Here is a 16,750-nt window from a genome sequence, read left to right on the forward strand (position 1 = left end):
AACCTTTTGTAATTTTAATATAGTTTGTTTTCTTTTTATATTGGCTGGTTTACCACAATAGATGAATTTGCAGAGATAGCGAGCACCAATTCCGTTTCTGTGGTGTTTGCTATCTTTGCTATCGTCAATTTACTCCAAGATCGCCACACAGGTGCTTGCTTCGAAGTCCCCTAGCGACAATTTAGCTTTTGCAACGAGACCATTAAATATATTTAAGACAATGGTATTAGAGTGTAGTTCTGTTCAGTTTATCGCTAACCTTATCACAGGGACTTCGAAGCACTACAGCTGCATGCTGATCTTGGAATAAACTGACGATAGCAAATATTCCATCTTTGACGACGCCACATAAATGGATTAGGTGCTTGCTATCTAATGTTTGCTTTAGTTTGCCCCATCGGTTTGCTCGCTAGCTCTGCAAATTCAGCTATTATGTGTGTGAACCCTGCCAACATAAAACAAAATCGCTATGGTGAGATCGACTGGATTAACCTCACGTTAGTTACATGCGGTAACTAGACACGAACACTCTTATCACCTTGCCAGCTAAGGCACACTACATTGCATTGATTGCTTCTCATTGACTCGAATTCATACAGTTGAAAACACTGGTTGATGTTACTGTAGCTAGCTAACAAAGAGTGACCTGTAATTCAATGCTGCGAAAATGAAGACTGATGACGGTTATAAATGTGTTCTATTATATTGCGTGGTAGAAGTAAAGAAATGTCTAATGTGTTGATGTGTGCAAGGGTCCCTGGTTCGAGCCCAGGTTGGGGCGACGAGAGGGACGGAACCTACACTATTACACTAACATATCCTTTGTTTGAACTACTTACTGGAGGTCAGCCACCAACGACAGACTGTCAGATTCCCATACATGCACTGTACCTGCATCATGTGCCACTGCTGAGGGGTGGGGGGCAGTGGATGAAACCATTGTGAGGCAAAGGGCGTGGTCGCAATCTTTTGAAACTTAAAAACGCGCTATTATGTGTCTATAATCAGCACAAGCGCTTTCATTGCGTATTATTAATATTAGTGTAATTACATAGTTATGTTTAAAGTGATATATTGGGGGGTGACAAATCATATTTTTCCCAGGATGGGGGGGGGTCGTTTGCATTACTTCTTTTTACAGTTACAAACTTGTAATTTATTCAAATCTAAAGCCATTGTATTTTTATTTTAATAAACACTTAGCCTATACTGTACTTCACTTCACTTCCATCTGAATAACTAAATGTCAAGAAAAGTTACTCTGCTCCCTGATGGTAACAAGAGCTAAGTGCTGATTATATTTGTTTTGTTGTTCGCAATAACGTTCATTATTTTCAAAGCAGTAAAAATGAAACGCCATCTATGAAGAAATAAGTTTGCATTTATTAGACAAACCAAACACAGGTTCACATCCAGTGAAAATATGGAAACATTTCATGGGATGAAAACAAATATATAAATTGTTCCTTTCAATACATTATTTTGTTATTGCACAACATAAGTCTCATGCTTCAATTGGAACTGTGCTTTTAGCATTTTGCTATGAACGACCCAATGACAACTACAAACAAGGAAGCAGATCACAAAGTATTCAAGATCAATGCATAGTTTCAGATTTTGAAACATAAATTTGACATTTCATTTTGATATCAGACCATTAAGAGTGCACTGTAAACTGACAAAAATATAACATCTAAAAGTCTGTAAGTTAAAATACATACCTTGTAACATTGTGGAAATAAAATGTATATCATTCCTGAATAACACTTGCATTTATTTCCTTATCTGATATGCATATGAATGCATGCTCCTCTTAATTAAATTGATGGGTGTCATTACAGAATAGCATGGTGGTCTTCGCAAGGTAAACAGATTCGAATTACTCATTACTTTTTGTGATGCAACTAGTCAACCTGATGTAGCACACCAACACATGGGAGATCTACAAATTTGGAGTAGCCAATAGAACCCTTGTATTACAGACAAACCAGGTGACATACTACGATTACAACCAGGTCATATGTATGAAACAATCCCATTTGTATTTCCTCGTAATAAAAAATTGGTGAAGGCAAATAACTTTGATGAGTAGTATTAATGAAGCACTACTGTTGTCGAAATGTTTCAGGCCATAAAAAAAACACATTCAATGTTAGTAGGCTGCCTTTGAAATAACTCCAAGAAAAACAGCCATTGCAAAAAATATTTCAAATGAACTTCAAAACAAGACAGCTATGCTTAGTTAAAATAATAGGAGTCTGGAAATGCAGAACATTTATGCAGTAACAATTGTTTGTTTTACCTTATTTGTGTAAGCAGTTTATTACTTTTTCAATTATTCATGAATTGTTAAGAGTGTCTTGACTATCAAACATGATTCCAATCCAAGGTCCAAGCAGCAGCTCTGAATAAAAGCAAACATTTCCATATATTGTGTGTTGGGCTGCCGAGGTTGTGGTACTGGCTCTAATTCAAACTACACATATGATACGTTGGAGTAAAATACAGTTACAGTTCACCTATCGAAGGCACCAGACATCTGTCTGATGCTACTTCCTGTCAGTTCGGATGCAGTTCAATTGACTTACAGTAAGAGCACTTAACACATGGTTAGTGTTTGTATGCAACTTCCTTTTAAGGCAAATAAGGAAAACACACTGAAAATGTGTACTGAGGCGCTAAAGAAGGTGACACAAAGGCTGCATCCTAAATTGCACCCTATTCCCTATATATAACTTTTGATCAGAGCCCTATGGGCCCTAGTGAAAAATACCACCCTATATAGGGAAAAGGGTGCATGGTGTCATTTGGGATGTACACAAAATAAAACTACGGTCAATGTAGCTGTCAAATGGTGCATTGGGGAACCTGTTCCATTGTGGGGGGAGTGTATTATCAAATAAACAGAGATAGCAATTCTTTAGGCTAGATTAAAGCAGCACAACTTCCAACAACCATTACATCACTGAGTCAGAGAAACAAAACCAGCGGATCAAAATAAGAGGGCAATCTTCAATATGTGAAATATGACCATCTACCTTGAATAGGCTCCACGATGTAATATCTACACTGCCAATCAGTCAAGCAATTCTTATAGGAAATAGAGGACATTCAGACAAAAACAAGTTAGCCCTGCCTAGCCCTTTTGGAGTGGTTCACTTTAGGTTGGCATCTTTTAAAAAGTTAAAAGGAAAAACAGTACGCAAATACAAATGTTAGGTTAAATGGTCAGAACATAAAAAAGTAAAATCTTTCCTTAGTGGCTCCCCTGTAGTGATCTTAGCCAGTAGTGATCATACAGTGGGTGTAAGTCTCCTTCCTGTTTCTCATCTCATCCAAAGGTCAAGAGGGTGATGTCATCAGTAGTGCTCATGGGAAATAATATCAATGCAACACACAGCCACCACAGAGTCTAGGTTTTTACCTGGGAATGGGTGAGCGTGACAATGGTTATGGCTTGCGATGCTGCTTGTGCATAAATGAATCTGGTTCTAGGAACCAAAAGGTTTCAAATGACAAGTTGGGTTCTGCAGTTCTTCAGAGTCAAGTTCCAAAAAAGAAGTACTTGGGTTTTAGAGTTCTTCATAGTCTCCGCCCTCTCGATTTTCTGACCCCTCCCCTCCGGCCAAGAAATCCTCCAAGTCATCCACATCCCCGGTTTTCTTGGTCCGAGATTTCTTCTTTTTCTTCTCTTTGTCATCTCCTGTTCCCGTCTCATCTTTCTCTTTTTTCTTGTCCTTTTTATGCTTCTTCTTGCTGCTCTTCTCCTCCTCCTAAGAAAAAAGGCAGAATAATTTCACAGAATATCCGATTTTTTTCTTTTTCAAATGTATGTCTACTATGCTGTATACAGTAAACACTCGCCACTTCACTTGACAAAATAGCCATCTGAAAATACATCCACTCCCTTACCTCTTTGTTTTTCTTCTTCTTTTTCTTCTTTTCTTTTGAGGAGTGTTTGCTTTCCTTCTCTGAAAAGCAATTCATATAATTTGAGCAATAAATACAATGCAATTTTGTTTGATAATGTGATACACTTTGGTACTGTTCTCGGTCATGTGCTACGGTACTATTCTATGGTACTGGGTCATAACAAATGGAAGAAAATGGACTGAAACAGGGAAGAACTACCTGAACTCTTGTCCAATAAGACACTTGTTTTCTTTTTACGTTGCAAAACATTTTAATACAGTATGCACTAATGAATACAACCCTGTTCTCTATAGATTTGTGGAGGTGGACTTGCCTTCTAGGTCCTCACTGCTGTCCTTGGCTCTGGGGGCCTCCTCAGTGAAGCCCAAGCCAAACAGGTCGGTCTCATTCTTGCTCTTAAAGGAGGGCTTCAGGACTGGCGTGGCCTTCAGAGGCTCAGGGATCAGCACGGCTGGAAGGATGTCATCATCTGACAGCTCCAGATCAGACAGTACTTCATCCCTGACTGGGAAAACCCCCTGTGGATGGATGCAGAGGGAAATAATGAAATTCCACAAGTTCAGACTATCACATATACATTTTAACCATGTATCCTAACATAAAATAACAATCAAATAATTTATTGAAAATGTATATTACACCCAAATGCATAAAATAAATATTTCACAAATGCAGCACTACATATTTTACCAGGAAAGTCATTTCTATAGGTTGACAACTACTCAATCTAACCATGATGAATTGTAGCCTACAACCCTAAATAACGTCCTTTTGCCATAGCTACCTTAGTTATCTTCTGGATGACCACCTCCTCAGACTCAAAATCAGGATCATCCATGATGAAGGAAAGCATCTGTTCAGCAACAGGGGCCTCTGGGTCAGAGTCTGAACCCTCCACCCCAGGGCTTCCCCCCTTCTTTGCTCTGGGTGGGCCTGGCTGGGGGCCTGGCTGCTCCAGGGCTACTGCAGGGATCATGGTGAGGGAGATTGGCTCTGCCTCCAAGAGGACAGTATTCTCCAGGAGCTGGGAAGCAGGAGTCAGAGGCTCCGGAGCTTGAGGCTCCATGGCATGGGGCATTATGGACTCAGTGCCCAGTCTAAAATGGAAAACAAAAATACCACTTACAAACACTGATTATTACTATAGATTACACTACATTAACAAATATGAATGATATAAGAGGGGCCTAAAACAGAAATGAGACTACATTAACGGATATGGTGGACATTTATTTGACGCTTACTTTTTCAGCTCTGATTCACGGTCGAGGTGGTCATCCTGAGTGGCAGCGGGTGCTGCTCGTGGTGGGGGTGCTTCCTCGTCATCGCTGGACATGGTGAAGTCTTTACTGGTGAGAAGGCCCAGGGTGCTGGGCTGGGGCAGCTCTTTGTCATCTGGGTCTAGTTCATCCTGATAACCTGCCACCATAGGGTTCCCTCTGTCCTCTCCATCACTGGGGACACACAAGGGAACAACAGAGCATCTTAACGTTTTGATTTTCTCCTTTTTAAATATATGTATTTTAGACAGAGCAGAATGGCAGAGGCATTCAAGTGTTCTCTCATCTCCGACTAACTATCACCAACACTGTTGGTGATTCTTAAATCCTCTTTCACATTCTACTTCAAAGGAAGCATTGAGTAAATAGAGCCATCTGAAAACTCTCACCACAGATGGCTTCTCCCAGATGGTACTGGTTTTTTCCCCCAGCAGGGAAGGAAATAACTAGTGGCAATATAGACAGGCCCTACATCCAAAATTGCACCCTATTCCCTATATAGTGCACACATTTTTGCCAGAACCCTATGGGAATAGGGTGCCATTTGAGATGCATCCAGGGACATATAAATAGAACAGGTGTTCCCATTCAAGTCAATGTTGGCATAATGTGTGACCTGGCGGCCATCGCGAGTGTAGCCATAGGAGCAAAGCAGGAAGTAAAAGCAGGAAGTGTAACAATCAATCTGTGCTGTGATTTGTTGAATCAACTAAAATGACATTACAAAAAAATACATTCCATTGCATGAGCCATATCAGTTAGCATCATTTGCATGAACATCCTACATTACCATGGAAATTATTACATCACAATACCAGGAAGCCGTTGCGAGTGTACCCATGAGTTTACCAGTCAAATTGCCAAGGTTAGAAGTTCCAAGCCTATTCTATTTATTCTTATTTCTATGGCCAGGGACACATTCTCATCTGTGAAAGTAAGAACTCTGCTACTGCTTACCTGTCACTGTCCAGTGCAGGTGCTGGCTGGGGGACCTTGACTTTAGAGGGGAGGCTGTCCTCTAGGAAGCTTTTATCCAGACCCTCGTCTGGCACAAAGTCATCCACACTCTGAACTTTAGCAGGACACACAGGGGAAGGCTCTGGCCCTGCAGACAGAGACAAAACAGTGATCAAAAGAGCCTTTGATGCGTAAATGTCATCCTATTCCCTATTTAGTCCACTACTTTTGACCTATATAGGGAATAGGGTGCCATTAGGGATGCATCCTTTTATTATTTAACACCACAGATATTGGTACAGTAATAACTCACCTCAGAATTCATGTTTTTACCAGCAATACATGAAAACAACCCAGCACAATTTATGGGAGAATCTAGAGCAAACAGAATGCTTAAAACCAGCATTGGGCTAAAAGATCAATGTTACGTCCCTCAATACAAAGTGTTGTTCTGTAAAACTGTCAAAAAGAGTCTGGTGGTTACCACATTGATGTTTCTAGCATGTCGTTTTACTTAATTCAGTTTTTTTTAATTAATTCCCTCAGATGAGATTCTAGTGCCAAACAGCGCAATGGTCCTTACAAATACTTCACAGAAATCCAATCAATCATTCACGAAGATTTCCTGTGACTACTTCCTGATCTAGTACACACAGGTTAAACATGCATAGCTTAGTCCTTTCCTAAGGTTTTTGGATACAATATTGGACAAAACACACTGTGACAACAAACGGTTAAAAGCAATGTTTGGCCATCCTATTGCCATTGAACAGAACATTGGCCGTAATTGTCGGTTAATTTCCAGATGATTCTACATGTTGAATTCCCACACCATACAGGTGATCGCTAACATTCCGTGGCCACTCAGTGCTTCTGTCCGTTCGTCAGTGCAGTGTGTCTTTGTTATGGAAATAGTCAAACACTGATGCAGCGACTAGACTTACCTGGCATGGCTGCAGGGACTTCTGGGGCAGGGGCGGAGCCAAAGAGACGTGAGATGAGGCCACGTTTCTGAGGAGGCGGGGCCTGGGCAGGGGGGGATGGTGACGGTCCAGGATGATCAGGACTCCGAGCCTGCGTCAGAGTGGGGGACTGAGGCTCAGTGGTGGGGGAAACCATCCCGGCTGGCAAGGCAGGAGGTGGAGGAGAGGGAGAAGGCGAGGGAGACTGGAGGCTAGGGACCTGGGCAGCGATGGGTGGCTGCTGAGGGGTCCCAGGGCTAGAGCTGCCAGTCGAGGCCCCACTTGGAGGGACGATGGGGGATTGGGAGCCCGAGGAAGGGCTCTGACCGTTGGTTGGACAAGGTGAACCATAGCCTTTATTGCGGGTCTCCGTATTCTCCAAGAAACTACAAAACAATGGGTGCTGTGTTGTTAGTATTGGCAAATCGGTGCTGCATCAAGGAAATAAACATTAAAACATTTGCTATAAGTGTTAAAGAACAACACAAATACACTGCTATCAACACAAATACACAGTGTGAAAATCAGTGTACATGCCAAAAACTGATAAAGTGAAAATATCACTGAACACGCCAAACAAACAGAGTGAAAATGTCACATTACATTTCATAGTTTTGATCCTCAGTCTCCTGCTGCACGCAGAGCTCCTCCAGAGTGGCGTCCATGTCTAACTGGTTGGTCTCGAGCTGCCGTAACAGAGTCTCCCTCTGTAAAGATCAACAGAGGGGGCTTGGAATGACTGACCGTGAACCAGAGCACTAATACTCCTTTCACAAGCACTCTCAGAACCCCTTTCACAGGGAGTGGGTAGTACTTAGTCTGTGCCTGCTGCATTTCTGATCTGATTTCATGACCTCCATGAAATTCACAAAATGGTTATGACCATAGGTATATATTTCACAATACAATGTAGTCAAAACTAGAACTAACCTGCAGTTGCAGGAAAGGGATGTTGAAAAATCGGTGTAAATATTTCAAGCCAAATCCATTCTTCATAGAGGCTTCAGCGTAGTGAATATAGGAGGAACCCATGGGTCTGCAAGAAACCATCAGTCAAGTATATAGACACAGCTTATGACTACTTGTAATTGTTGCAAAATGTAGGCAACATTCCCCAATTCCCCAAGTGTTCCAGAAATCTTGGTTGGGGGATTCAGGATTTTGTTCTTATTCCCTCCCGATTTCAGGAAAACCAGGTCTTTTTGGGGGGAAAAAAATCTTTGCAACCCGAATAAGACGTAAACAGGGAGTTCAGTTTAACTACCTATTGAGATTAGCGATAACCTGGCGGATGTCATCAGGTAGGATGACACGGTGGTCACCCATGTCCCTGTTGTTGCCTAGGACACACACTGGAACATGAGTGGGTACTTTGGGTAGCTCTCTCAGGATGTAGTTGAATGTCCTGCAACGACATAAAAAAAGAATAAAACAAATTTATAGCTATTGTTTCTCCCTATGTGAGGAATTACAAATATGTGTGTCTCCCCATACTTGGCCAAGTTCAAAGTAAATACAATGGTAATCTGTTTCACGCTGTTCTGACTTTGAAGCTAAGCTGAGTCAGATGCCTGCCAGCCACTGTGGGCTAAGTGGTTCATGGCCACACACCGGCTTACTGAGACCTAATCCCCCATGCATGTTCCATTAGAGTTCATTGATTTATTAATTGAACCATGGCTACGTCCCAAATGTCCCCCTATTGCCCATGTTGTGAACTACTTTTCACCAGTGGCCTATGGTCTCCTAAATTCTACTTGAATATCTGCCATTTAAAAAATGTAATGTAAAACCTTGTAACTAATGTACTGGACTGTTCTATAATGCACAACACAGACTGACCATTGCTTGGTGATGTCAAACATCATGATCACACCGTTGCAGTTCTTGTAAACGTCGAGGAACTCTGCATCCAAGGCCACCTCGTCAGACTATAACAAATCAAATATTATTTAGATAATTGAAAATGAATGAATCTTATGTGAATGTGACCGTTGTTTACCGCTTACTAGCTACTATACAAAAAAGCTCCCCAGTGGGACTCGTTAGATAAGCCAAATAGAGGAATCTTAAACGTGATAGTCACCTCTTGGGGTTCATTCTCCACTTTCAAAGTGTCCCCACGTTTTTTACCTCGGCCTGTGAGAAAGCAGAATGTCAAGAAGCTGCAATTCAGAACATAAAACTGGACATTACATTGAACTATTGCTGTCAAGCATAACAACGCGAGAAAGCCATGTCATAGAAATAAAATCCCTTGAATGGGCATCCTCATTCAAATCAATGAGTCTGTAATAGAGTCTGAGGGGCTATTCCAGTTCTAGTGATTCTATTTCTATGAGCCATATACATACAGTGTGATTACACATGGCATTATTTTAAAACAAAAATGCGAATCCCTTTATTTCTAGCTTTACCGTCTGCTAAGTGCAACAAATACAGGATTGCCGGAAGCAGAAAAGCTCTTATTATGTTGTTATTGGCAAACACATACTCAATTATCTTCTTTTAAAAAGAGTCAAACCTTTGACTGTAGCTCCAGGTTATAGTATACAAAGTAGTCAAACAGTCATTTTCTTGCAAGCAATGAGCAATCTTTGTATTTCAGCCACACTGCAAACTTAAGTAACGACCAACCTTCACAAGAGGGGCAAACCCAATGCACACAAGCAACTCTCATTTCTAGGAACTACAGATGTAGGATCTTAATTTGAGCCAGTTTGCTACAGCAGGAAAATAATCCTGCAGCAACAGCAAATGTGAATTTTATGGGGATTATAATTGATGGACATTTATGTAGGGTATGATAGATTTTTCGTTAGGGAAAATCAAGTTTGAAATTTCAAAGTGGAAATTACAATCTTCAGAAGCATTTTTAATCCATAAACACACTACACGTTTCTGCATTGCAGGAAAGTTCTCCTGCAACAGGGAGATCAAATTAAGATCCTACATCAGTACACACAGTGACTCTCACCTATACCCTCAGGGAGAGGGTATTTTTGGCCTGAGGCAAGTACAAAAGAGGAGCAAGAAAAACATTAATATTCTGAGGAGAAAAAAATTACACAGAAACAAGACTTTTGTATAAACATTTCTGAAAAAAAAAACAGTAAAAGTATGGATGGACAATGGGATAATACATGGACACTAATACAGCAGTAGAAACAGTAGCTATCAACTGATTGACTCATGAGTCACATACATTCACCCAACAAAGTCATCACACTCACCTTTATCCACCACGTCCCACACCTCCACCTTAACCACGTCATCAGTGGCTGAGAGATACAGAGAAACAGTCATCACAAGCCTCAACTGACAAAGCCGCACATACTAAAGCTCAAACTACTATGTATCCCAAGGCTCTGTGCGCACATATGATAGCTGGGATAGGCAAGCTGGAAAAAGTTGTTTCTGTACTACAGGTGGAATTGCATCATTACCCATGGGCCTCTTTATTAATCACACGGTCTGAGGAGGGAAATTGTTTGGATGTACACTAGAGATTGTGTTTTCACTACCCCACTAATGCCACAAAACACTTGTATGCAAAGCTACTGATCTAGCTAACTACGCAATACTATTTCTCAAACATAGTAAGCTTACCTGGATATTATTTACCTTTATATGTGCCATGTTCAACTGTGAATTACAGTTGCAGAAGCAGGAAAAGTAAACTTCATAAGTATATATTGTTGGCAGGATTAGAGATAGGTTTTAGCCCGGAGTGAATAAAAAAAAAAAAAGGACTAAAAACGTTGATCACGGTGTGCAAGTAAAGTGTAGAATCCCAGTTCTCTTACTTTTGTAGTTCCAATGGATGCTGGTTGCCTGGATCTCTTGAGTGGGGACGTAGTCATCCGTGAATTTCTTTCCTTGCAGTCGATGCCATAGAGTGCTCTTTCCAGTATTTCTGTCTCCACGGATAACTATTTTCACTTGTGAGAAATAAAACAAAGTATGACTAGCCTACCTCTTAATATATGTACAGTAACCTACAGTACCAGTCAAAGGTTGACACACCTACTCAATTTTTTACATTGTAGAATAATAGTGAAGAGATCAAAACTATGAAATAACACATATGGAATCATGTACCAACCAAAATAGTGTTAAAAAAAAAATCTAAATATATTTTATATGAGATTCTTTCCTTGATGACAGCTTTGAACACGCTTGGCATTCTCTCAACCAGCTTCTTGAGGTAGTCACCTAGAATGCATTTCAATTAACAGGGGTGCCTTCTCAAAAGTTAATTTGTGGAATTTTTTTCCTTCTTGATGCGTTTCAACCAATCAGTTGTGTTGTGACAATGTAGAGGTGGTATACAGCAGATAGCCCTATTTGGTAAAAGACCAAGTCCATATTATGGCAAGAACAGCTCAAATAAGCAAAGAGAAATGACAGTCCATCATTACTTTAAGAAATGAAGATCAGTCAATCTGGAAAATGTCAAGAACTTTGACAGTTTGTTCAAGTGTAGTATCAAAAACCATCAAGCGCTATGATGAAACTGGCTCTAATGAGGACCGCCACAGGAAAGGAAGAACCAGAATTACCGCTGCTGCAGAGGATAAGTTCATTAAAGTTAACTGCTGGTTGCAGCCCAAATAAATGCTTCACAGAGTTCAAGTAACAGACATATCTCAACATCAACTGTTCAGAGGAGACTGTGTGAATCAGGCCTTCATGGTCAAATTGCTGCAAAGGAACCACTACTAAAGGACACCAATAAGAAGAGCATTGCTTGGGCCAAGAAACACAAGCAATGGTCATTAGACCGGTGGAAATTTGTCCTTTGGTCTGATGAGTCCAAATTCGAGATTTTTGGTTCCAACCACCGTGTCTTTGTGAGACGCAGAGTAGGTAAACGGATGATCTCTGCATGTGTGGTTCCCACACATGGAAAATCCTTCCTCATGAACCTGGTTGAGAGAAGGCCAAGAATGTGCAAAGCTGTCATCAAGGCAAAGGGTGGCTACTTAGAATCTAAAATATATTTTGATTTGTTTAACACTTTTTTGGTTACTATTATTTAATAGTTTTGATGTCTTCACTATTATTCTACAATGTAGAAAATAGTACAATTTAAGAAAAACCCTTGAATGAGTAGGTGTCCAAACTTTTGACTGGTACTGTATATTATATCATATAATGCTATCTGCATTAAAAAAAAACACACAACTTACTGTTGTACTGTACTCCTTTGGCAAAGCGTCTCTGTAAACTATGATTCATGGACTGCATACCAGCGGGGATGTTCTTGTCCCTCGGCTGGCCTGGTTCAGAACCAACTAGCTTCTTCAGAGCTGAAAACATCTCGACAGGAAGCTGATTTTACTAACCCTCAGTCAGAAATGTGTGAAATGCAGTAATGTTTGAACCCCCAAAATTGTGGAAATTGTGTTATATTGGATAATGATCTGATCAACACAAGTAGGCCTAAACTATCAATCCAAATTTTCAAAGTAGCACTGTATTACTGTGGTACACAGATGCAGCACTACACCCCATCTGGAAGATGTAACGTTATTGCCAGGTAGCTAGGCTTGCATATTTCAAGTTCGCCAGGACCAAATTCTTCTACTAAAAGGATTCCCGCAAATCTCTCAAGGGCAGAAAATAACGTTAGCTTGATCAGCCGTTTCTTCTCTCATGTTGTCTTGGGTTACCATCACCTGCCAGAAATAAACCACAGAAACAAATTTAAGTACTTATGTATTAATGTACAATTTCCTCCAGTAGCCTACTTAGCTAGCTAACGTAAACTAGCTTATTGTGGAGAACCAGAAAAACTGCTTCTTGAAAATTATGATTTTTCAACTGAGCAATTGGCTAACTTAACTAACTACTAGTTCATAAGCACCAGTATATTTCTATAAGATTGTCAGTAACGTTACTGTATGTTAATACCAGCATTGCTAACAATTTTCCGTGGGCATCGTCAGCTGATACGTTGTAACGTTTAGCTAGCTAGCCGGCAGACAGTCTGGCGATAGCTAACAAATTAGCTAACTAGCTAGCTAGTGATGCTGATCTACAGTAACTTAGTTAGCTATCAGATATTCGCTATTTCATCGACGTTTTTGCAATTGCACTTGATATGGTCAAACGCTCACCTGTACATTTGCTGCCATTACTAATAGTAAATACTAGCTGGCTAGTTTATTTTGACGTTATTGACGATGTGGCTGGCTAACGTTAGTTAGCATCACGATAAGGTACCGTTAACCAATGTTACTGCTAGCTAGCAAGGTAAGTTGGCAGTGCTGATGTCCTAAAAAAAATACCCACCGGCAATCAAAGGATTCTTCAATGTAACGTTAGTAAACGTGACATGGTTATTTCAAAATCCAGCTCTTGATAAATGTGAAAGACGCTAACGTTACACATTCCTTAGCACTGAACAGCTTGCTCCCTGACGTGTAATCATTAGTCAAAACAATTTCGTTTTGTAACTAAAAAGAGAGTATTCTATTGGACAAATTCGTTTACTTCTGTTTGCTTCCGTTTAAGAAACGTTTGGCAACAGAATCGGCCAGTGGTTGCTCAGTGGGTTGTACCAGAGAGGAAGAGAGGCCCAACTCGGTGGAAAATCTATCTTCCTCCAGCAGGTGGCGTTTTTCGTTGTTTTACCCACCAAGCAATGATTTGTTGTATGGATGTCAATGAGAGAGTGTTGAAATTGGTCCAAAAAAAAATGAATTACTTATTTTTACAGCTGAAATAAAAGAGGCCAAACATTTTTCATATGCACAAAAAGCTTATTTATTTCAAATGTGCACAAATTTGTTTACATCCCTGTTCTTCTTTGCCAAGATAATCCATCAACCTGACAGGTGTGGCATATTGTCAGTAGTCCATCCGGGCTCACAAACGCAGACCATGTGTATGGCGGTGTGCTGATGTCAACGTTGTGAACAGAGTGCCCCATGGTGGCGGTGGGGTTATGGTATGGGCAGGCATAAACTACGGACAACGAACACAATTGCATTTTATCGATGGCAATTTGAATGCACAGAGATACCATGACGAGATGTTGTGTCATTCATCCACCGCTATCGCCTCATGTTTCAGCATGATAATGCAAGGCCCCATGTCGCAAGGATCTGTACACAATTTCTGGAAGCTGAAAATGTCCCAGTTCTTCCATGGCCTGCATACTCACCAGACATGTCACCCATTGAGCATGTTTCTGATGAACTGGATCGATGTGTACGGCAGCGTGTTCCAGTTCACATCAATATCCAGCAACTTTTCACAGCCATTTAAGAGGAGTGGGACAACATTCCACAGGCCACAATCAACAGCCTGATCACTGATCAACTCTATGGAAAGGAGATGTGTTGAGCTGCATGAGGCAAATGGTGGTCACATCAGATACTGAGTAGTTTTCTGATCCACGCCCTACTTTTAAGGTATCTGTGACCAACAGATGCATATCTGTATTCCCAGTCATGTGAAACCCATAGATTATTTCAATTGACTGATTTCATATATGATCTGTAACTTAGTGAAATATTTGAATTGTTGCATGTTGCATTCATTTTTTTGTTCAGTATGAGTAGGATACGTGACATCCCACTTTGAGTAAAAACTCTTTATATCGGAGTTGTCTTGAGATGGCTATGCATTGTCATGGGATGAAAGCTAGTAGCATAGCCACTTTCTCCATTGAATACAGGTTGACATCAACAACCCTTATTGAATATTTAAAAAAGGATTACAATAATGAGATGTATCCACCAACCCAAAGAAAGGACCTTGTGGACAACTCCCATTGTTAGGGTGGAGAGACATGCATCTTGTCAGTATATCCATAATCTTTGGTTGTACCCAATTATTTACAATATTGGTTGTACCACTGTTACTTGCTCCCTCAAGCTAGCTTGCATTTTTTTGACTCCCCCTAGCGCAGGGATAATCAGCTAGACTTAGCCACAGGCCAATTTTTTTCTTGAGCAGATGGTCGGGGGCCGGAACATAATTACAAATAATTTGTAGACCGTAAATTGACCACAAGAGTCCCAAACAGATATAATTTGACTAAAACAATAATTTCAAACCTTGCTTACGTTTGTATATGATCACATGTCTCTTTATTATGTGTGGGAATACTTGGGAACCAGTGACGGTCAGTGACGTTTATGATGAGGGAGAATTTCATTTTTTCATGAGCATGGCCTTATTTCTATTACAGCATATTGGATGACTCTCATTCCTATTCCATTCACCCAGTTCAATGTAACAGCAATAGGTTTAGGCTACAACATGATACTCAAAATGTCCCTATACGCATCATGAGGTTGCTACAAACTAGCCTATGAATGAAAGTTTACAACGTAAGTGTACACAGGTCTAGAGACAAATTTGTAATCAAGGTGACCGCCTTGCACACTCTTGCCTGCATCTAGCTGATATAGGGTGTAATCATTAGTACAACAGTTGCAAACAAGAGTTTCTATTGGACAAATTCAGGTAACTTTATCCACGTTTTGTTCCGTTTGCTTCCGTTTAAGAAATATTTTTAAACAGAATCTGCAGAATGAGTACACCCCTGATCATGCGTGAACAGAGTATCCATTTCATAGCAGCCACGTTGTATTCCTTCTCTTCCCTTCACTTGTGGACTTCAATGCACAACACATCAGCTTTGTGTGACCAGGCGGAAAAACCTTTCCAAGCCAAACTGCTACACACAGCCTACATCGTTGTCACCATATTAGCTAAAGTAACGTCATAGTCAGCATAGCTAATAGAACTAACGCATTAGGTAACTCATCATGCAGTAACGTTAGTGTACAGTCAGTAAGCAGTTACACCAGCGGGCTCTGGTGGCAATAAATTAGCAATACCAAAAGCTTACCTTGACTTGGAAGAGTTCCAGTGTTGTGTTGGAAAGTCATAGCCATCTAGCTAAAATAACATCCCTCTGTTTGAGCAGGGTGTTTCAGTAGGCTAAACTAGCTAGCTGCATTTGCTAGCTAAGTAAGTGAAACTGAAAGTGAACAAAAATGACAATATCTTTCTCTATTTCTCTCTTGCATCTCCTTCATTTTGGAAGAAATCAATTTGTTCAAAACTCACCACATTGTATACACTGCAGTGCTAGCTAGCAGTAGCTTATGCTTTCAGTACTAGATTCATTCTCTGAAGAAAAAAAACAATGGGGTGGACAACATGTCAGTTCATGCTGCAAGAGCCCTGATAGGTTGGAGGACGGCCTCCGGAAGTTGTCATAATTACTGTGTAAGTCTAAGGAAAGGGGTGAGAACAATGAGCCTCCTAGGTTTTGTATTGAAGTCAATGTACCCAGAGGAGGACGGAAGCTAGCTGTCCTCCGGCTACACCATGGTGCTACCTTACAGAGTGCTGTTGAGGCTACTGTAGACCTTCATTGCAAAATAGCATGTTTTAATCAGTTATTTGATGACGTGATTATATTTAGTATAGTTTTATCAAAAAAATATAACTTATATAACCACTGAGCTATATATTGTAGTGAACGGCGGGTCAGGGAAGTGAATCTGGGTCTAACGTGTGAAAGGCAAAATCTACAAATCGCGCCAATAGGATTAACCCACTTGGTGGGAATTGTAATGTGGCTCATATAGC

At 40.5% G+C, this 16,750-nt stretch overlaps 1 protein-coding gene across 3 annotated transcripts; it reads right to left on the minus strand.

Moving 5' to 3' along the window:
• Window positions 1-1,361: 1,361 nt before the first annotated feature.
• LOC106580532 (RAB, member RAS oncogene family like 6) lies at window positions 1,362-13,735 on the minus strand. Of its 3 annotated transcripts, none has more exons than XM_014161713.2 (17): window positions 13,430-13,735; window positions 12,325-12,813; window positions 10,939-11,073; window positions 10,366-10,413; window positions 10,110-10,139; window positions 9,219-9,271; window positions 8,975-9,063; window positions 8,397-8,537; window positions 8,063-8,168; window positions 7,736-7,839; window positions 7,115-7,518; window positions 6,171-6,318; window positions 5,178-5,387; window positions 4,718-5,030; window positions 4,247-4,451; window positions 3,913-3,971; window positions 1,362-3,773 (listed from the first exon to the last, which is right to left on the minus strand). In XM_014161713.2, exons 2-17 carry the CDS (start codon window positions 12,452-12,454, stop codon window positions 3,573-3,575), a joined length of 2,376 nt encoding a protein of 791 aa, XP_014017188.2. In that variant the 5' UTR covers window positions 12,455-12,813; window positions 13,430-13,735; the 3' UTR covers window positions 1,362-3,572. The 3 variants fall into 3 exon arrangements, with proteins under 3 accessions (XP_014017188.2, XP_014017189.2, XP_014017190.2); XM_014161714.2 differs by having other exon boundaries at window positions 13,255-13,705; XM_014161715.2 differs by lacking the exon at window positions 10,110-10,139.
• Window positions 13,736-16,750: the final 3,015 nt, after the last annotated feature.

This window comes from Salmo salar, chromosome ssa20 (assembly GCF_905237065.1).
Source record: "Salmo salar chromosome ssa20, Ssal_v3.1, whole genome shotgun sequence".
Taxonomy (NCBI): Eukaryota; Metazoa; Chordata; class Actinopteri; order Salmoniformes; family Salmonidae; genus Salmo; species Salmo salar.

Coding starts and splice junctions, on each gene's coding strand:
- LOC106580532 (XM_014161713.2), bottom strand. CDS start 12,454: ATGTTTTCAGCTCTGAAGAAGCTAGTTGGTTCTGAACCAGGCCAGCCG. Junction 9,064..9,218: donor TGGAGAATGAACCCCAAGAG/GTGACTATCACG, acceptor GATTTGTTATAG/TCTGACGAGGTGGCCTTGGA. Junction 7,519..7,735: donor GAGGATCAAAACTATGAAAT/GTAATGTGACAT, acceptor ATTGTTTTGTAG/TTTCTTGGAGAATACGGAGA.